The sequence below is a fragment of the Erpetoichthys calabaricus genome, chromosome 1 (genome assembly GCF_900747795.2).
Source record: "Erpetoichthys calabaricus chromosome 1, fErpCal1.3, whole genome shotgun sequence".
NCBI classification, from domain to species: Eukaryota; Metazoa; Chordata; class Cladistia; order Polypteriformes; family Polypteridae; genus Erpetoichthys; species Erpetoichthys calabaricus.
Window position 1 is genome coordinate 247,334,605 of NC_041394.2, and position 23,084 is coordinate 247,357,688.

At 37.6% G+C, this 23,084-nt stretch overlaps 1 protein-coding gene across 3 annotated transcripts in view; it reads right to left on the reverse strand.

Annotated features, from left to right (window-relative positions):
- Positions 1-23,084, reverse strand: part of usp6nl (USP6 N-terminal like) — a 308,470-nt gene that overhangs the window by 12,118 nt on the left and 273,268 nt on the right. For all 3 annotated transcript variants that reach the window (XM_028813853.2, XM_051935830.1, XM_028813845.2), the window contains 2 exons: positions 9,742-9,836; positions 8,820-8,885 (listed from right to left, as the gene is read on the reverse strand). In XM_028813853.2, coding sequence (XP_028669686.1) covers positions 8,820-8,885; positions 9,742-9,836 — 161 coding nt within the window. The remainder of the gene's footprint in view (positions 1-8,819; positions 8,886-9,741; positions 9,837-23,084) is intronic.

The window sequence follows — 23,084 nt, forward strand, 5'->3', positions numbered from 1 at the left end:
GACCAGACTCCACAGATGGGGAAACAGCCTAAGTTCACAATGTGCTTGTGGTAATTTGCAGATGATGGAGAATATCATTAAAGCCTAGACTGTTGGGGGAAAGGAGAGGTCAGACTTTGCTCAATGAAATGGTTACAACATATTTACTGTATATAGGTGTTTACTAAATGTAAAACAAAAAATAAAATATTGTCATAACTAGTCATGTTTCTGAGTGCTTCTCAATGGTCATTTACAATCATTCTGAGCAGTCTTATATTCTTTAAAATTACTGGATTTAAAATGTTATTATTTACACTAAGGCTTAGCTAAGCCCCTGCTACCCCAAGAGTGTCTGCCTTTGGTGTGTGTGTGTGTTTGTGTTCATTCTTTCAGTGTACAGTGTATAGTTTCAGATTCGTACTATTCCAACACATGCTGTGACATTGTGTGCATCTGGATATCTTACTTGGGATGTGCCATGAAGTTTGATTTTGTCCTGTGAACTTGAATGTAGCCGGAGTATATTTATCATTGCAGGCAGGCAGAATGGTGTAGTGGCTAAGACATTAGACTTTAAAACCCAAGGCTGCTGCTTTGGTTCTGGCCTCTCCCTCATGTGTGTCCCTGAGCAAGTTACTTACCTCGCCTATGCTCAAAACGTAAAAAATATCAGTAAACAGTTTCAATGTGCCCTGAATTTGGAAGTCACCTTGGATAACAGTGTCAGCCAAATACAGCATAATACAATAACAAAACATTTAAAGACAAGATTTTAGAAATACATATGTAATACAGTTTCATATACTAAATAAAAAATTCTTCAGCAAGCATCAACACTCCCATAAAACAGCAGTTCTGGGGAGAATGCAATAAATCACTTGAATAGTCTTTAAGACAGAAAAACATCCATTACTGCCAGAGTAAACAGAACAGATCACATGTACTGTAAAGATATCTCAACAACATTCTTCTTTTAGAAATTTTACATGCCACTTTTAAAACTGAGGTTCTTAAGGAGTATATTGCTCAACAGAGAGAAAACAAACTAAAATAATTGTTTTAAGGGTCTGAAAATTATGTTTTACTAATAAATGGATAGATCCACTAAAATATGGACAAATATTAATGAAAATAATATTGTAAAATACATATAGTGTAAAAGACCAGGCCCCAGGCACAGACAGACAGACACCGTATGTCTTAAACCTCAAACGTTTTATTTTCTTCACCCGTGGGCACACGTCTTCCCCGTGACCCACAGGCAATACACAGTCCCACAAAAGAACAACTGTCACCACAGCAACAATCCTTTCTCCTTTTACCACCACTCCTCCTCAAGCTTCGTCTCCTTCCTCCCAACTCTGGCTTCCTGAGTGGTGGTGGCTGGCCCTTTTTATAACCCACCCGGAAGCATTCCAAGATCTTGACCACCTGGTTCTAACTGCACTTCCGGGTGGGGCTGAAGATTCGACCAGCCGGGCTGCATCCTCCATGCAGCTCCCCCTAGCGGCCATCTGAGCCTCCAACCAGGCTGTGGAGGACTCCATCTCCCATGGAGCCATGCACCAGGTTGGGGAATCATCGTCTGCCAGGGAGGCTGCCACCAAGCGTCCCGGGGGATGTATTGAACTGTCCATGGCTGCTCCCCCGGAACAGATGCAGCAGGGGCGTCCCTGCCGGGCATGGGATCCGGCTGTCCATTACAATAGTAAACAAAAAGAACATTTGTATATTGTCAAGTGTAAATGTGTTGACTAGCTAGTGAAGAACGAAAGTAATACTATTTTAGGGCAAAGCATTGTGGTATAGCGGGTCCATGGCTTAGAAGAAAAGGCCAGTTTTAAATAAATAATCGCCGCACTCACAGCTTAAAGAGGGGGCGTGTAAGTGTGGCCGGAGCGGTTCTCGGACACGGCGTGGTGCGGTAGATTCCTCACTTAAGTGCACAGGTAAAGAATCATCCATATCTGATGCCGGCAGCTGCTAATCATCACACGTGTGCCACGTCCCCATTATAGGAGAAGCGTGAGTGCGGGAAGAGAGAAAGAAAGAAAAAAGATTGAAAAAACAGAATGGAGGTTAGTGGGAAGAAGAGGAAGGCTGGTGAAGTGAAGGAGCTGGTGTGAGTGAGCGAGCGAGTGAGAGCAGGTACGCTGTAAGAAGGACAGGCGGCTGGGAGGAGTGAGCCCTAGTAGGGTGTTTGGCTGGCACCTGGGGGTAGATGGATTGGGTCACTCCTACTGAGTTTTGCAGAGGAACAGGAGTGACCATGACTGAGGATGGCTTGCGGCGTAAGACCGGGAAGGCAGCGGGAGTCGGAGATTTGGGATTGGAACCATAGCGTGAGCATACCTGGTGCAGAGCCCGGATGGGAGAAGCAGGGGAGCCACCAGCTAAAGAAGGCACCAGGTTTTAAAAGAGGACAATTTTCAGCCCTTATTATTATTTTAACCTCTGTTTTAAAGGATTTATTCATTGGATTTTAACCTCCACGTTTTAAGTTTTTAAAGGATTATATATTTATTGATGTTTTGAAGCACTGCATTAATTTTGGGATTTTGTTTGGATTTGCTTTGTTGGATTTAAATAAAAGTACTTTTGCAGCTTTCCCCTTGCTTCGTTGTGGTGTCCTCATTGTCCAGCTCATCCTGTTGCGTTACCGATGGTGTCGGGTTCAGGGGCTCCCAAAAGTGAAGTGGGAGCGTGAAGCAGAACCCGCATCATCACAAGCATATGTAGAAAAACTGCACAATATCATCTGAATACAAGAATGGACATATGCAGGGTTTGGTTACAAAATGTGGTTTAACACTTCAGCAGATAAGTGAAAGGAAAATGTTATAATTTGTTGAAGTGTATTTCATATCACATTTTCAAATAAAGATACATTATTTAGGTCTGTATGTTAAAGATAGGCATGGAAGGGCTAATCAGAAATTTATATTTTTGTCTAAAATACCATGAGATTAAATAACAGAATATGATCTGACAGCTGCTTCTCTTGCAAACAATTTAAAATTTTGTCCTTGGATTTATTGTTTTAATAATTAACAAGCATACACGTATTATAATTTAATGCATCATTATTATTCCTACAACATATATTTGGGATTTCTTTTCCTAACTGTTTACACTAAATTACTTGTTTATCATTCCAGGTGTGTTTGAAAAGTGATGACACTTCATTGTGGAGGGAGAAAAAATGCTTTGTGTCCACATATTGTGACAAAACATTTCAAGTTCCTTTTGCATGTTTCAGACCCCAGCTTAAACAAGCTCTTGTGACGTCTGCACATTCACCTCATATCTACATTGGATTTTTTTTTCTTGCACCCATAGTGCCTGGATATTTGAACTGTTCAGAGACAGTTAAAGAAAACTGATCCAATTTAATATGAAGTGTTAAGATTACTCAGTAGGTGCAAAATGTCTTTATTTGAATTAATTCTGACCCTAGAAATCCTGCAGAATTCCTCTAATAGATTAAAAAATGTGATTGAGTAGGAGAATGGATCAGAAATGTACAGCATCACATCTTCAACAAAAAGAGAAACAGTTTCTTTCTGGTTCTTTTTTTACAATCCCCTTAATCTCTGGTTGTTTGCAGAGGTAGACAGCCAAGGGTAAAGTTGTTCTCAACCTTTATGGCCTAGGGAGCCAGTTATACTTGTTAATGTTTACTGCCAACTCTACACTGATGTCCCAAAGGCAGAAATCTTACAGTTACTCCATTAGTGAAACCAGCATGATTACAAACAGGAAATAAAAATTAATTCAAAGAGTTACCCCATTGTTGAAACATGCATGTTAAAGAGTTTTGGGGGTCCTTGGTCCAACTTAGTGAAACAAACAAGATTATAAAATAAAATGAATCTGAATTGTTGCCCCTATGTGAAATGAGCGTGTCTAACAGCAGTGGTGTGCTAAGTTCCTTTGGTGAAAATGAGCATGTCAAAAAGTTTGGTGTGTTGGTCCTCCTTGGTGAAATGACTAATTACATATGACAAATAATATTGAAGACTTCTGTTTATCCTTTCGATGGAACAAGGAAGGAAGTATAAGGGGTTATAGCATGAGCATCTCACTCACTGAAACAGCCTTTTTTTGTGTTTTTCGTTTGTGTATAACCACAACAGTGACCCAGTGAATAAAATACACTGGTTTATATGATCAGGGGCTCCTGTGTTGGAATATAATAATTTATCCCATACACATATATTACATTCAAACGCATATTTATAAAGAACAATGATAGGCTATCCCCATTCGTGTTGCTAAAAAAAGCCATTTTGTGTGTCCAGACGTAGGCCTCTGGAAGCTCGGAGTCTATATAGTGTATATTGTATATAATTTGGAAAAAAAGTTTGATAGTAAATGTTGGTCTTAACAACTCCAGTTTGATCTTTGTATCAATGTTTAGTAAAGGGACTGAGCTGTAAGATGCACACGCTAAGGACCTGTTTATACTTCACACTCAGAACGCATACGCCTCATGGCTGCCACATGTTCTCAAAGTTCATTTGACGTGTCCTCTGAGTATGTCCTCAGAAATTAATGCGACGAATGTGTGAGTTGCATTACCAGCAAAAAATCGGGAGGCACAGTGTGTTCAAGTTGGAACATGATGTCAGAGTCTCTGTTTATTATCAACATGTGACATCAAGCCACTTTGTAGATCCTACAGGATCGATGTGCGCGTTTCGATTTTTGATGAATGGTTTGATGTGGTAAAGCAAAATGGCAACATACAAATGCATTCGTGGTGCTTTTATATTAAAGTGTCTCATATTCCCCATCGTAATGACATGATATATTTTGAAGGTCTCACATACCATTTTCTGTGCTGTCTTTTATTTTATTTTTTGCACCTTCATAACAGCATCAGAATGTACAAAAGCGTATTTAAGCCACAGAGAAAAAAAATTAGGGACACAGCAAAAAGGTCTTTTTTTGTGATTACAATGGAAATTTCAGCTTTAATAACATAGTTTATTTTGTCATTAAAGTAGACTGTCGTAAATGTCATCTTAAAACAGACCCAGTTGTTAATCGCAACGTGCTTCTACGGCTTCCTCCTGAACTGACAGCATCAGCAAGCAGTAATAGATCGGCACACAGAACACATTAAATTTATGATATTCCAGCTCTCTGCACATTTAGAATCCTTAGATTTATACTTGATTTCACTTTCATGATGAAATACATTAAAGTATGTATGTTACATTTTACAGATAACTCATTAACTTCATTTAAATAAAAATACTGATAATAATTACACAAGGTGTGGCATGTGGCAAGGTGTGGAATGGTAGCGCTGCTGCCTCGCAGGGAATCACGTCCCTGGTATTTCGTGCCTGGAGTTTGCATGTTTTCCTGGTGGGTTTCCACAGTGTACTTCGGTTTCCTTCCAAAGACATGCAGGTTTGGGGATTTGGTGATGCTAAAATTATGCTAGTGTACCTGTGTGTGCTTGTACCTTGTAATGAGTAGATGCCCTGTCCAGGGACTGTTTAATAATAATAATAATAATAATAATAATAACTTGGAAATATGGAAAGGCTTCAACTGCCAAGCTGTGGAACTAGTATGTCTAGTACTATGTCTCACAATGATAGTATGGACATAGACTAATGTACAGTACATGTGAACATTTTTTTAAGATGCTAAAATGAAAAAGATAACTTTACACAAAGCCACTAACTGTCTAAATGCAACTGCTTAGACTCTCTGTTAATCTCTTTTAATGCCATATAAATTGAGTTGTGCTAACTGAATGCATGTTACCAGGAAATCTATGGAAGAAGTGGAAAATGTACTCGAAATCTTCAGAGACTCCAGGTTGTTTGAATACTGTTGTGGACTAAAGAGTGGCACTCCTCAATGACTATAAAAATGCTGACATCTCAGTTGATGCCACACTACTGTTATGTATTCTGCTTTGTGTTTGTGTAGACATTGTAAGCACATTCCACAATATTGGTTTCTGAATGTTCTCATTTATATTGCAAACAAGAGTGACTGATATCAAAATACCAGGTGTCCCAAAAATGTATACACACTTTGAATGATTATAAATAAAATGTTTATTAAGATACATCTAAGCTTTATAATTCAAATTAAAGAAGACAAATGTAAAATCAGTTATCACAAGAGTTCAAACTACTGACTGCTATGGTCCAGGCCCTGCTGATAAGGTGGACAAATGGATTTGCACACATCACAAATCTGTTCATTTGGTATTTGTGCATATTCTCTTTCATGTTTTATAGATTGTTGCAGTTTTGTGAGATAATCCTTATCTTTGATATGACCCCATTAAAAAAAAAAGTCCATTGCCATGTGGTCTAGTGAACATGAGGGCTACCTCTTCACCCAATCCAAGACAGGCCCTCACATCCTGCTGGAAATAAAACTGATCCTTATCCTCAAACTCCTCTCAAATGCGTGGCATGATGGATTCCATGCAGCAAGTTCAATTAATGGCACCAGTTGCACTGTCGTCTTAATAAACATTGTATTTATAATCATTCGAAGTGTGTATACATTGTTGGGACGCCATGTAGATATCTGCAGAATTTAAGCATTCATAAGTTAATGAAGGATATTCAACACTATTCCTCATCTTATGGAAACTTTGCCTTTTTGAGTTTTGCTAGCATAAGTTAGCCTTCCTTAAATTTATGTGGTTAGTGTTGTTTGAATATGAGGTCAAGGGGCAATGTCTGTGGGGGTTTAGCTTCATGTACTTTAGTTTTTCTCTGCATCCCAAATTGCAACTGGTAAATTACTGTGAGTGACTGTGTATGTGTGCAAGTGTGTACACTGTGATAAACTGGTGGCCCATCCAGGACTGGTTCCCACCTTGCACCCATGATAGGCATGGGTTCACTGCCATCTTCAACTGGATAAGTGGGTTAGAAAATGGACAAGTTTTAGGAAACTGTGCTCACTATCTTAAGCTTTACAAGGGGTGGCCAGTTCACAATAGGAGCCACTGATTACCCTTTCTGAGATGAGAGTGAACTTTATCAGCAGGTGTAACCCACAGAAGATTCAATGTATTCAAGGTACACGTAGCTTGAAGGACGATTGCAAAAAATAAGGCAAAAGGACCTATGGTGTCTGATGAGCAGATGATGAAAAAGAACAAGTTTGTCTTTGCTGCCACATCTATGGTAGATAAACAGAATACAGCTCCATAAAAGGAGTCTTGTGAACCCATAGAAAGCTGTGTTTACTGTGAAAGTTATCAAACTAATATGCTCTGCTGTATGTTTTATTTTTCTACAAAATACTGCAATCCCCACAAGCTTTCATTCTAGTTTCATAATAATACTTATCTGACACAGTAAAATTCTTCTAAAGAGCATATGCCATAAAAGATTCAAAAGTAAAAGGAAAAATTTTGCCCATAGAGGACTGGACTATCACAGATAATATGACTATAATAATTAGAAACTGAATACAAAAACTAAGCAGTGACAGATAGAACCAGGAGTAAATTACTAAAAAAATAGTGATAATCAGATGAAAATTGAGCATGCAAAGTGAATATCGCAAGCTGAATATCTTATCCCTTTTGCAGGTTACACTGGGAACTGTGAATATAGCAGCTTAGATTACACAATAAGGAAATGAAAACAGTAACAGAATATGACATGTGAAACCACATTGCAGAGTGGAAAATCCAACCACCAATGTTAGGCTTGACTGCACAGAGGGTGCAAATTAAAAAGTGCTGCTAAATGCAGTATGGAGACAACAGAGAAGTCACAGTAATCTGTACTGTATATTGTCTACTAATTAAGAAAAAACTGGTATAGGACTTTGCTGTTGACTTAAAAATATTTACAATAACATCTTTGTTCTCTTTTTACAAACTACTGTGTCATACACTGGGACAAATCACTTCTGATTATATTCTTTAATATATTAATTGCTTGCATTATACACTTTCAAAATCATTGTCATTATACTATCATTGACATATTAAGTGACAGGGAGTAATGCTGTTTACGGGACAAGAAATGACATAAAAAAATGAGAACAACATGACAGCAACTCTCAGAATAGTGATACTTGGACCCACAACTGGAGCCAGGCCCAGGATGGTGTTCACCACCTAGTAGCTTAGATTAACTTTGCTTAATGAAGCTGTGTGAAACATGTCGAAGGGTGGTGAATCAGATTAAATATCTAATGGGTGACTAGATTTTGGCAATGGAGACTATCTCTTAGAAGGTGGGATGCTGGAGCTTGTGAGGATTTCTTCTCAAAACAGTAATTAGCTCTGTTTAGGTGTGGGTTAAGCAACTATCCTAAGTGGAGGAGTTTTAAGCAAGTTATTGTGGAGTAGATTGCGAGATTGGTCAATGGATTGGCGCAGTGGCAGCAGTTTCAACAGCTCTGAATCAGACTGTCGTGATGAAGTATTAGATGAACCCTTGGAAGAAACCAACAGCTTACAGATCAATATACAGTATATCCTTGTCCTCACTTACAGTAATATGATGTGAGGATGTCCCAAAAACAATCAGAATAGAGCTGTTATTAATGTTGAGGGAAGGGGGTTCAGGAACATTGGTCATGTATTTAAAATGGCTAAGAACGACTCCTACTGGAGGTGTACTGCTTACAACTCATCATTACAGCCTAGGAACACCCATGAATGCACTATCAGTACCTGCAAAATGTTGCTGGGAATAATGGTGTCTAGGGTGTACTAGCACTGTCATTTTCACAACATGCCTTGCTGTATACAAAGTTACAGTATTAATTCATGGTCACTACTTATTTGGGAACATGAAATCATTAAATGTATGAAATAGTAAACTTACTCTGTCAATGAAACACTGAAAGAACCACTTCACAGTGTAAAGGCTGGTAAAGACATCTTGGGAATCCTGTGAAACCCCAAAAAGCAATATTAAAATGCACAGAATGATCTCAGCTCTGGTAAAACTAGCTAGTAAGCAATAAAGCAAGCTAAAAAAACCTTTGGAATGTTTCATTTAAACAATTACTCTGTTTACATGAGGCTTACAGATGTCACAAAAGTTCACTCGGGTTCACTGGGTTTGCTGTTACAGAACACAAGCTTTTGATCAAACACTCTTACAGTTTGAAATTACGGTCTTAGTGTAAAATTCACTGGTTATAGTACCTCATCCTACTTCCAAAAAATGAATTCAAAAGAATGTATTGATTCTTTTATTGTCATAATTCACAAAGCTTGACCATTTATTTTTCATTTAGTTCAGCTGCCTGATGTTGGCAATTAACTATTCTGTATGTCAAATAAACAGACCCATGGGCAATGCCAAATGGCATACTAGCTCTTCTTATATGTAAAACAAAAAGCAGGGCTTCATTTTCATATCCCATTAAGTTCCAACTAATAGTTCCAAAAATGATTCTTCCAACTTAAATGTTTAGAATTGATGATTATCTAAAATAAAGTTTCATTCATCAGCCATAGCTGCAGTTCAGAAGGCAAAATGTGAAATAAATGTACTAGCTAATATTGTTTACATTTTTAAAATTTTCCTTACAAAAATGTAATAAAAAGTAAAAAATGAGCTTCATGGCAGTGAGATAAAACAAAACAGTGACTCATGTACATAATCCAGCTTCATAGTAAGTGTCAATTAATACTCAAACTCGCAGAGGATCTAATTAGCACAGAAACCTGACTGGAGTTTGTTGTCACACGTTCATTTTATAAACAGTGAGATGTGCTGAAATGCTTTTGGTTCTCACCAAGTGCTCCTTAAGTTTCGGCATCAGTTTCTTTAAAATCTTGTCATGGTGTTCTTGAAATCTCAGCAGCTTTGGAAATCCGGGAACAAAAAAACCTTGATATGAAGAAGAAAATAAATAAACCGTCAGAATGTATTAAGTATTATGTCATGCAGACACTACAGGCAGTGGTAACACTAAACACCACATTGGATCAGCAAATAAAATAAAGCATTATTAATGGAGTGTTTACATGAGCTCTTCAAAAAGACACAAAATCATTCTTTTTTTCTTTTCAGTAAGTCGTAGAAAAAATGCTTACGGAAGAAAGCATTTGACTAAGACATGGGAGCATAAAATATAAGTTTGCTGGTTTAAGTATGTACTACTTGCCAGAGGCCTAGCAACAGAAATTATGGACAGAACTATACTGTGCATTTGTGATTTGTAAGTCACATGAAATGCTAGTGCTATACATGTGAATAAAACAGAAAATGAAAATTTGGAACCCTTTCTGTGGAGAGAAAAAAAGAACAAAAGAAAACAAAAATGAAAAACCAAGGCTCTTTTCAAGATTTATTTCAAGGCATCAGTTGACACACCAAATTTGCCCTAAATTTTCAGTGTGCCATTTCATGGAATGACAACACATCCACATTTGCTGCTGGGATACTGGTCCTAAATTACACAATGGATGAATGAATAGTCCTATAGTAACTACAAAAGGTTACTAGCATATAGGACCTGTTGTTATCTTCTGTTCAGTTACACAATAAAGCAAAATAGTAAGTGTTTGCTGTTACACTCCCCATGTATTCCCATTCCTCAGACGTGTAGCAAAAAGATGAAACCAAATCACATTCAGCTGACCTACTTATAAAAACCATTCCACTGAAGAAAGAAACCTCTATAATACTATGTCTGTGCAAAATATAAATCAGATTTAAATAAAAAAAGATTTAAAACTTTTTTTGAAATAATTTAATGCCCTAGGTTAGCAACATGCCTAAAAAATTAATAATTCAGCAATGAAAATCCTCTAGAAATGAAGTAGACCTCAATAATGCTTTCATAAACAAGACTTCTAAACTGTACTCTTCTTATACACCATGCAGCAGGAAACAGACTGAGCCCAGTCCAACTGAACTCCAGTGGAGTAACACACACAGCTGAGAACATGCACTGATGGACATTAATGATAACAGCAGCGACAATGTTTAAATGATGCCCTATGACCCTGAATTGCTAAAGCAGATTAGACAACCGCTGGAAAGATAAATTAATTCATGGTTAATGTTAATTTGTCCCTGTGTGTTTAAATTTGCCCTGTGGCTGACTGAAGTGCTTTTTAAGATAGGTTCCTGCCTTATGTTTGATGCTCCTGGGATAGACACCACATTCCTGTGATTCTGCATTGCAAAGGCTGACTTCTGAGTACAGCCAGCTGGATTAATTCATAGCATTATGAAGTTTAGCATCCACTCCAATGGCACTACAGCCTCTGAGTTCAATAGTAAACATATTGATGGATGAAATCAGACAGTTTGTCCATACTGAACCCTGAGAGTAAAAATATGATAAGGTGAAACAGTGATCTTCAAAGGAACATATAATGAGATGTGTCGGGTAAAGTCTAATTTTACCTGTATATCCCTAAACGACTATAAAAATATCCAAGAACTATTTACTCTAAACTTCTGTTCTGATAGGAGAGATGGTATGTATTAGGGCTAGGGAAGGTTCTGAACAAGAAACGTTTGACTGCTGAGTGAAGCAGCACCTAAAAAGACTGGAAGAATAGGGCTGGGAGATAAATAATGAAAGACATTGGATTTTAGTCAGGGTCTGTGCTGGAATGAATGTGTAACTGAACAATGGCTTCCAGCTGTTTTTGTGGCACATCAATGGAATGGAGTACTGCCCAGATGAGCATCATACAGCACGTCATTCACTCCTTTCTTTTTCCCAGTGATTTATATATGTAAAGTGCTAGTAACTTGATCAAAAATACCATATAAATTGGAAGGTGTTGCAGTTATGGCCCCACACTGCTTTTCTACAGAAAGGTAAAAAATAAGATTACATTTCTGTAAACAAGCCAGACAATTATACTTCACATTCCATTTCCAATCAAACAGACTAATTCTGCCATTATACTTATCTTTAAGAAAAAGGGCCAAAACAAAATAAGCATATTTCATCATCTCATTAAAATCTCACAGCGCTGAAAATGACAGAGGATTTGAGGCAAAATGCTAAAGTCAACATGAATATTTGCTAAGTCTGCTTATTCAACGAGTATGCACTACATGTGCAGTGAAAGATGTCAGAAGCTGGCAGAGTCAGGATGGATTTCAATTATCCCTCATACTTTTGCCTGCAATATTTTCTTTTGCAAAGTTGAGGTGATAACTTTAAAAACACTCAGCTTCAAAGAGATGCTTGTTAGCAAAGGCATATTTGTTTTTAATCCCACCTGAGAAATTCACTACTTGGCATCTGAAAGTGACCCCTGCTGTCATCGGCAAGTCTGCTTGAGCGGATTTATACTAAAGTGTTTTTAGAGCTGCTATCACTACATATGTATACAGAGATTTCTTAAAGCAAAAGCTGTTTGCTTTTTCCCAGCCAACACGTAAGAACAAATGCTTATAGGTAAAGGTTACTTCCATGCTGAAAAAATTAATATGTTTCAGTTACAGAGCATTCACTTGTATGCCTCAAATGAATGAACAGATGGGAAAGGGGGAACAAATCCAGGGGAGATGAAAGGCCAAAGTGGGTGTAAAAAGCAGCTTAATTTTCTGTTTTTGCTCATTATAGTCACTCTGACTATACCAGTATACAATGGTGAAAACAGGAGTTAGAAAACTGTAAAGGCACAAAACATGACACTGATAAAAGAAACAAATAATAATATACAGTACGCAAGACAGATTTATTCACAAACATATCAATAAGTCAAATGACATGCTTGTGATGTGCAATTGAAGATCCAGAGATGTTCCTTCTGGATCTGATTCCACAACTCTGAAAGATTCCTGGTTAGCTGAACCATACCTATGGCTAAGTAGCTGAAGCAGGTATCTGTCAAAAATGTCTCTTATGTGTTTGATTGGATTATAGCTAGGAGATCACACAAGGGACTGACATTTTGCCTTCCTTCTACTGAAGACCTTCCCTAGTTATATCAGCAGTGTGTGGCCCCCACATTATCATGCTGGAAAATCTCCCTTTCCATGGTGCCACTGAAATGGACATACCATTGAGCAGTCATGATGACATCAATGAAAACCATCTTGGTTCAGCTGTCATAAACCATAGTCCTCCACATCATGACACAAGCACTGGTGACACAGGTCTTTCAATAATGAACACTGGAAGAGTCCTTTTTCAGAACTGCTATGTACATGACAATTCCCAATTGCACAATCTTAAACAGAAGTGACTTACTACAGAAAAACAACTGGTGCTACTATGCTATACAGCACCATATTTCTTGACATCGGATGAATCTTTGCTGTCTGTGCTGACATGTCAGAGGCACAAATCAAAGTTAGTGTCACAGAGAGTGCTGAATCACTTGATGTGTGGCACTGTTGTTGTTCTGCACCCTGTAATCACCTTTAAATGCACAGATATGTCTACGTATACCACACTTTTTCATTGGATGGTCGTTAACAGAACCATTCCAAACAATGTAGGAAATTCTGTCCATTTTGCTCTGAAATGTCAGACAGACACATCACTCTTAGGCAAGCCAGCAATTAGGCAGCTGTCTTCCTTCCTCTTAACTTGTAAAGCAAGGATGTCGAACTCCTGTCCTGGAGGGCTGCAGGTTTTCATTCTAACCATCTTCTTAATTAGTGACCAGTTTTGGCTGCTAATTAACGTCTTTTGCCTTAGTTTTAATTAACTTCACTCAGGCCCCTTAGTTGTTTCTTTTTCCTTAATTAGTGGCTAAACAATAATGAGACACAAAACATGACCAGTTCACCTGTGCGCATCACACAATATGTGGAAATAAAGAAGGGTGGAGGTCTCGGTAAGGATGATCTCTCAGGTCACCAAAACATTTTGCTCTTAGAAAAAACAGAAAAATCAACAGTTTTGGAATTGTGTGCTATGGTAGAATGAGAGCAGCAACAAGCCATGGAATTAAATAATGAGTTTAATTAACAGCAAGAATTGGCTTCTCATTAAGAGATTGGTTGGAATCTGAACCCCCAATTTAGCTGGTCATTTGTCAGCTCATTTCACGTCTCATTTCTGTTTGGCTACCATTTAATGATGAAAAGAATCAATTCAGAGGACTGAATCCTTAAAAAGAGAGCTATTAAAATGAAGGGAAAAGAAGTTAATTAGCAGTGAAAATTGGTCACTGATTAGGAAAAGGGTTAGAATGAAAACCTGCAGCAACCACAGCCCTCCAGGCCTGAAGTTCGACATCGGTGTTGTAGAGGAAAATGTATATAATATCTATTACTGAGGTAAGCGTCAGTTAAGGATTTGTTTTTCACATTAACAATGGCTGAATCCTTCACCATTACTTACTCCATGACTTGACCATTTCCATCGATATTGGGCTGAACCTATAAACATTTGGGGATGGTGGATATCATATAATACCTTCACAGTGTTACAATATATACACTGGTAAAAATGAAAATTGCATCAAAATGAATCATTTATCTACAGTATAAATGCAGTATAGCGCTAACTCTTTGAGTGGAATATATCCTATTTCTTATGATTCAGGAAATGATAGCTTTTAGCACATTTTCCTGAAAAAATAAGAAAAATTACACCTACATCTTATCTATTCATCTGTGGACACAATCTTTGGAACTAGTGTATCAGTTTGATCAGTCTTTTTACTCTGGATGCATTAACTAGTTTTTGCACACACAAATTCAAATTATCTTTAAACAAAAAAAGTGGTAAGGTTTGCTGGAAGTTAAATATATCAGCTTATATATTAACATTTGCAATCTTATTAATTTAAAATCAAGCTGACTGACATATAGTGGCTTCCACTCATTTACTCATTTGTTCATTGCTTGTGTTATTGCTCTGCTTTAAAAAATGTTTATTGCCACCTTTTGAAAATAATGTCTTATTTGTAATGCACCTACAAAGTGTGATTTTGTAATTCTGAAAGCCTAAAAAAATCAATTGAAAACAATCATTATTAGTCCTTGCTATTTTTAATATATACCAGCACCCAGTTTGTTTATTTTTTAAAGTAAATAAAGTAAGTACAATCATCACATTTGATTTATAACAGTCCAGATGTAAATGGAGCATAGCACTGAGCTATTATTTCATACCTCCATGGCTCTGAGCTCTTTCTTTCTTTGCAATGTTAGAAAACAGGATACTAAGGATGCCATTTTTGGCACTCTCTTTTTTCTCCTCATAATTAAGATACAGCAGCTCTGTTTTAGACAATTCCTTATGAATAACTTAGCTACTATTCTGATTCTATCCTGGCAAAAATTTCATGATGTTTTTAGTGGATTTTATAAATGTGGTATGCAACAAAATAACTATAAATAACCTTTTTTTCATAACTGTGAAGTCAGTGTAGAATCTTCACCAAACCTTTGCATGGAACATTCCCATGCATTCATATTGGGATAGAAAAACATGATGCAAAAGACACATGAGATATTGGGATGCAGTTGTAAGGCCAGGCAACAATATTCAAAAGAGAAAAGTATTTACGGTTTTAAATTCCATGACTGGTCACTAACGACATGTTTTCCTTGTGTCTGCTTGGGTTGTCTATTGGGTACTCATGTTTTTCTCTCATAACCGTCAAGATGCACCAATTAGACTAACTTGTGATTCCAAATTGGCTCCGTGTGAGTGTGGATGTGTGTGGAGTGAACCCTTTGGCTGACTGGCTCCCTGTCCTAGGCTACTTCCTGCCTTGCACCTAGTCCGTCCAGGACAGGCTCCTCCACACCCTGGAATGTTAAATTAGATTAAGTGGTATTGAGAAAGATGAATCATTTATTCCTTTTTGTTCTGTATATTGTACTATTTTTACTATGATGATAATAAGGGATCCATACTTTCTTAGACCGCAAGGCCACTATTAAGAGTTGTTTTTAACTTTCTAGTTCAGGGGTCTGCAACCTTCACTATGAAAAGAGCCATTTTGCCCCCTCTTCCTCCAAAGAAAAATAGTCTGGAGCCGCAAAACATAACACAGCTGATAAACTTTTAAAAGTTTTAATCTTTTTTAAGATTTTACATGTTACAACCACGGAATACAACAAACAGAAGTGCAGTGTGCATGTGTAGGGCTACTTTGAAATAAATTAAACTGAACTATGCAGGCCTATTTGGGTCCTTCCTATACCTGTGTAAAATTAAAATAAAAACTAGCCCACTTTAATATAAATAAAACATTTAGCTGTAGCTTAGCAGCTTTAAAAAAGTAAACATTAAATTCCATTTCAGTGTGCTGAATCAACTGAAGCACCTGAACATACAAAAAAACCTACATCAGCTCCGGGTCCGAAATGAATGTGTTTTGTTTTTCTGAAAAATAATAGCTTATTAAATGCTATTGTTGTCACCTGTTTAAAGTGACTTCTGTTTCTGAAGTTCGCTGCTGATCATCTCTATGTCGGGGCTGTACAATGTGACTTTGACCTTCACACAGGACTGCAGGCTCTCATGTGTGAGGCGGGAGCGATATTTGGACTTTATGAAGTTCATGCTTGAGAAAACTTACTCACTTAAGTATGTTGAGCCAAAGACGGACAGGACTCCAAATGCATATTTTTTCATGTTCATATACGTTTCGGGAATGGCACTCCATGTGTCGAAAATAAATTTGTCGGGTTTGGGGAGGTTTTCAATATCACTCCATTTGTGCTCTTTAGCAAGAGTAGCCTTCTGACGGGCGACTTCTTCAAGATCCGCTGTCAGGCATTTGAACTTGGACACCCATTAATCTTTATCTGCTATGTCGTCCAGTTCAATTTCTAGATCGGGCTTACTTACTCACTCCTGTGAATGCGGATGTGTTCAGCAGGGATGGGTCGATGTCCAGGGGTGTGACAGGGAAGGAGAGAGTCTGTGTTTTTCCTTTCTGAACTCACTGAATCTTTCTCTAAATGCAGCTTGCATTTTCTGAACAATTTCCCGTTTGTTTTTAAAGTCGGAGAATAGATGCTCTGATATTTTTATGAACGATTCTTTCATGTATTCTCCGTCTGTGAACGGCTTACCCCTCCTTACGATCTCTTGAGCTGCCACAAAACTAGCGGCTGTAGTTGTAGAAGTGATCCACTTTTTGAAAGTATGTTTGCTCTGTTCAGCTTTCCGTTGCAGTTCCGAAATTGCTCTCTTTCGCTTATCTTTTCGCTTATTTTCAGTGAATGCTGAGAGCTTGTTTTGAAAATGTCTTTCAACGTTACATTTTTTGTTGTTCGATAATTTATCGCCACATATTAAGCACACCGGTAAGCCAGCGTCGTTGGCGGTGAAGGCAAATGCTTCTGTCCACGCAGAATTAAACTCTCTAAATTAGATGTTAAAATGTATAACAGTAGTAGTAGTAGTAAATAAACATATATATATATATATATATATATATATATATATATATATATATAAATACAAGTTAAATTAAGAAATTGCCATCATTCATTTTCATGGTTTTTATTTTTTTGTCAAGGCCAAAGGGAGCCACTACAAGGAGGCTGAAGAGCCGCATGTGGCTCCAGAGCCGCGGGTTGCCGACCCCTGTTCTAGTTAATATTTTGTATTCCCCTGTTTTTGTTTGTTTGATAGTTTAATTAAAGTGAAAATTATTTATAAACAATTAAAGAATTGAAAACTGAAGGGAATATAGAATGTGGAAGAGACTACACAGAATTAAAAGTTATGAGAAAAAAAAACTGACATCTTTCTGTGTCCTTACAAATGTACTCACACTCCAATATGTATTTGAGACTATAAGGAAAAAAGAGTAGAAGCAAGCTAATGACAGCAATTGACAAACATTTCTATGGATCTTTACTCTAATGTTTCCAAAATTGTTACATTTTGTTGCTCATTCCCATCCACAAACTGTTCTGTAAATATACAATATAATTGAACCTGAACATAAGAATAAGTATGAATACTATAGTAGGAGAAAGTCAATTTATCACAGTGTCAAGTGCAGCTTCCAAACACCTCTGAAATAGGGTACAAATTCTACCCAGGACACAATGCATGTGGAAAAAAAAGTAAACGTTTTATCCTTCTTGATATTTGACATATTTATTTTACAGAAAGGAGGAATACTACTAGCCTATTGGTATACAAAACCTCTTGCATTAAATTCTAGCTGTGAGTACCCAGGCCGGAAATCAAATCCAATCTAACCACTAATACATTTGATTATATAAAAGCCACATGTAATGAGCAGTTAACCATCACTCAGTGATTTTCATAGTAACTATTCTCCCAGCTTTACATGTTTCAAGTCTTTAAATTCTCTAGGGCAGTACAGTGGTGTAGGGGTTAGAGCTCCTGCCTCACTGAGCCAGTGTCCTAGGTGTGAATCCCATCTCTTAGTTAATACCTGTGTGGATTTTGCATGTGGTCTTGTCATTTTCTTCGAGTACTCATATTCAACAGGCATGTATCCTAGGCTAGCCACAGAGTCTAAAATGTGGGTATGTGTGACAGCAACCTGTCATACACTGTCACCCTGCCAAGACTGGTTTCTAATGTTGCTGGGATATGCTTGGGCATTTTATTATACATAGTTAGAATAATCAATTGGCTTCAGGTATTTTTTGTTTTATCTCTAAATTTTTTCTTTGTAAAATTACATTAGCATGCCTAATGAATCCAGTGTAATCATTTTTCTGCTTATATCCATTGTGATGCATGGTTTATATATAATAAAATGTACAAAGGGTCCACAGTTTGTCATAGCATTGCACGATATTTTAATAAAAAAGTACGTATTGCAGCTATTTTCAGATAATTTTCCTTTGGAAAAGGTTTTTATTTTTGCTAGAATCACTTTGCGAATAAAGGTCACAATGACATATTTAAAAAAAAGAACATTATTTATTGTGGGTGCTAGAATTCTATAACTCTTCTATTTCAAGGAAGTTCGCTTTTAAGGATTATCCGATGACAGTGTTTTCACTGCTCATTAGTGGGTGTTGAGGAGTGACAAGATAGCAGGTCCATGGCACAAAAATAATTAAATAAAAATGTACGACAGTGCTCCACGAGCTAGTAACACACCGTCAGCAACAGAGCACAAAACACATCAAACTACAGATACAGTGACACCAGGTGATGAGCACAGTCCATCGAACCAGCTGTCAAACCTTCTGAGAATCTGAAGCAAGGCAAGGGAAAGGAAAATGTGAAATTCTTCAAAAAGCTGCCGGGGTCTGTTGTTGTAACAATGTAAATCATTCAGTGTGCTGTAAACTTTCTTGTAATAAGCCTTTCTGTGTGGTAGGGATAAACAGGAAGCAATTCTTGGATATAAACAGAATTTTAAACAATAACCTGGTCCATTTAAAGACATCAAGATATTTATTGTGAATGGCACCAACAATAAGATTTCAGTAAGAAATGATAACTCGCATAACAAAAAATGTGTACATTTTTGGTTAGTAGAAGGTAGGCTAATGAAGCGGAAAATAAATATAATTAAAATTGTTGTCAGTGTGTGGAATCTGCCCTTTCACAATGTGACTGTATGGGTTTTTCCTCTCATGTCCTCAAAGATGTTCTATTATATTAACTGGGCATTCTACATTTGCCCTTTATGAGTGTGTATGTGTGCGAGATACATGTGGTGGTCCAGTGCTCTGCCCAGGGTTATTTTCTGCCTTGGGCCAAGTGTTGCTGAGAAAAGGCATTTATATCAAGCCTACTAAAAAAAAGGATAAGGCAGATTTGATAATGTATGTAAGTATGTATAAAGCAGAAATATAAAGCAGAAATGTGTACGGTATGTAGTATAACAGTGAGACGTGAAAAGTAGCACAGTGGACTCAGAATCAATATGATTTGTAAAAAAAGAATTGGATACAGAGACGTAAATAGAGCCATTTGTAAATAGCTTGTGATGTTTTCACAGGCAGGATCACTGAAAACCTCCACTATCACTGCACCTGTACTTGAGACTTTCTGCCACAAGATGTCATCTCAGTCTACACAGAACTCAGCAAAAACTATACCTTTGAAGAAGTCCTGTTTTAGACATTTTTTATGTATCTTTATTTTTGTCAATAATTTAAATAAATATAAATAATGTCATATGCATGTTGGGCACTTGAAACTTAGAAGTAGTGATAAGACAATGAAGGACTATATAAATGTAATGAATTATTATTATTATTTTTCTTAAAACTTTAATAGTTTATTGAACAGACTACTTATGTTTATGTCTGTGTCCTGATATTTTTTAGTCTCATTATGACACGAACTTCAGACACACACACACACATATATATATATATATATATATATATATATATATGAGCCCACAAATACTATTTTTTATGCTTCCCCTAATGTAAAATCTATGACGAAAGTAATAAGGTTGCAGTGGGATCCATCGGTGCATTACTGTGAAAAGCAGCTGTATTGAAGACATTGAGCGACCTTCTTTACAACTGCATTTTGTTGTAAACAATTTGTGACTTTTAAAAATGGACAAAATCACTAAATTATTTATTAACATTATTCTTACTGGATGTCACAAAGTCTGATTAAAGAAACTACGTTAACAAAATTATGAGCTACTGCACATTTTATAAATATTGTTTGGAATTGTACATCTATCGATTTTCAGTACCTACTTAATGCGATCTGGATTTTAGAAAAGTTCTTAATTAAACCTACACATCATTCTCTTCAGCACTCTATAAGCTTAGCTATATACCCAGAATAAGTCATTATTAAGAACTGACAAAGACTAAGCAAACTTACATTTTTTCTTTTTTCTTTCTTAATAACACAACAAAGCTAATTATTTTTCTATTATTGCTGGATGTGGACAGGTTTTATTATAGCCCTCCTTGCTCTGGTACATGGCAAATTCAGAGCATCATCTTCAGAATGAGATTGACTGTAGGAATCTGGTAATTCACATCTTTCTTTATGACACCTACGATGGGCAGCTGTCTGCCTTTTCTTGGGTCTTAGTGTGCTGGAAGTCTCTTCACTAGAGAGAAGCTGCATGGGGCCCAAATACTCCTTTTGGTTGGATGTGCCAGGTTGGAAGGGTTCTTCCTCCTCCAGATTGTTTTCCATAACAGAATGGTGTAGCCTCCTCATCCACACTGGAACACTATCAGTAGTGTTTGTAGGTGATCATGATGCAGAACCTTTGAATCGTGCTGATCCCGGACCTGATACAAAACTGGGCCAAGTCATTTAGTAAACCTGAGGTCCATGCTATGGTGCCTGCAGCTTTGGAGTGTGACCCACCTTCTTGGTACTGTCCCTCACATACAGTCATATGAAAAAGTTTGGGAACCCCTCTCAGCCTGCATAATAATTTACTCTACTTTCATTTCCTAGGAACATCGGAGTACTGGGGTGTTTTCCGAACAAAGATTTTTAGTGAAGCAGTATTTAGTTGTATGAAATTAAATCAAATGTGAAAAACTGGCTGTGCAAAAATTTGGGTCCCCTTGTAATTTTGCTGATTTGAATGCATGTAACTGCTCAATACTGATTACCTGCAACACCAAATTGGTTGGATTTGCTCGTTAAGCCTTGAACTTCATAGACAGGTGTGTCCAATCATGAGAAAAGGTATTTAAGGTGGTCAATTGCAAGTTGTGCTTCCCTTTGACTCTCCTCTGAAGAGTGACAGCATGGGATCCTCATAGCAAATTGTGAATTTCCCCTTGGGATTAATAAAGAATCTATCTATCTATCTATCTATCTATCTATCTATCTATCTATCTATCTATCTATCTATCTATCTATCTATCTATCTATCTATCTATCTATCTATCTATCAACTCTCAAAATAATTTCAATTTGGACAGAAACAATACTGTCCAGTAAGAAAAAGATAAAACTTAACAACATACATTCCTTTAGAAAGTACCGTACAAAAATAGCATTTGCTTTCAAAAGGAGACCCAACAGAAACCAATTTAAGATGATAATTGACATCAAAAACATGTCAGGTTGAGGAGCATACACTGGTACAGCACGTTGCCGTACCCACCACACAACGAAACATCTTGGGATCTCAGTTGGCAACTCCCAAGGCACACACACAGTCCAGTCCTATCCTCTGGAAATGACCCTCTATCTGCCGCAGCCAGGTGTTATGTGGGTGTCCCCTTGGCCTGGTCCAGCCACTCGGGTCCTCAACAATGAGAAGCCTGCAAGCCGGATCACCCTCGGGGAATCTCGCCACATGGCCGTAGTGCCTTAATTAATGCTCCCTCACAATGCAGGTACAGTAAATATGCCTCATTCAGGACTCCATGAGCAACCACTCCTTCGACACAAAGTGAAACCAGTAGTACCCAAGGATTCTCCAAAGAGACACATTACCAAAGGAGTCCAGTCTTCATCTCAGGTCACTAGATAGCATCATTGTCTCACAGCCATACAGCAAAACAGGAAGCCCAAGGCCTGGTGTTTCAGCAGTACTGAGGCCAACAAGTTTAGCAGATGGGATATCTTCAGGTAGTGTGGTAGTTCAGATGGAAAACTGCATACCTGTTCACGTGTGCAATCCTTCGCTGTGGGAGGCAGAACTTCCACAGGGCACATGTCTGGGAGTCCTCATAGAGACTGAACCACTCTTACTTACAAAATCAACCAGTTGAACCAGAACTGAATCAACAGACCCCTGAACATCTTTCAAAAGTACAGAGAATCCAGTCATCCAAGTACTTTGGACCTACCTTCATGCCTTCAAAGCCTTTACATTGCCTCTAGTGAAGATCTCACCCTAGCCCAACAGGAAATCCTGACCAACTTACTTTTAGATTACCAGTCAATCTTTGCAGCTAGTGACAATGAACTAGGACACTTCTGTATCATCATCACACATCGCATTGACACAGGGGATGCCCAACCTGTATGCCAGCCCTCAAGATGCAGGATTTTAGGAAGAAGAGCAGCTGCAATTACAGGCAATGCTTGATGCAGGAGTTGTCATAACCTCCAAGTCTGAATGGGCATCACCAGTTGTTCTCATTTGGAAAAATGATGGTGGAGTCAGATGATGTACTGACTGTTGCATGTTGAATGAACTGACTGTTAAGTATGCCTACCCACAAGTGTTGAACAGGGACTTCCTGTGTCTCCAAAGATATGGATTAAAATTAAAACCTTCAAAGTGTCAA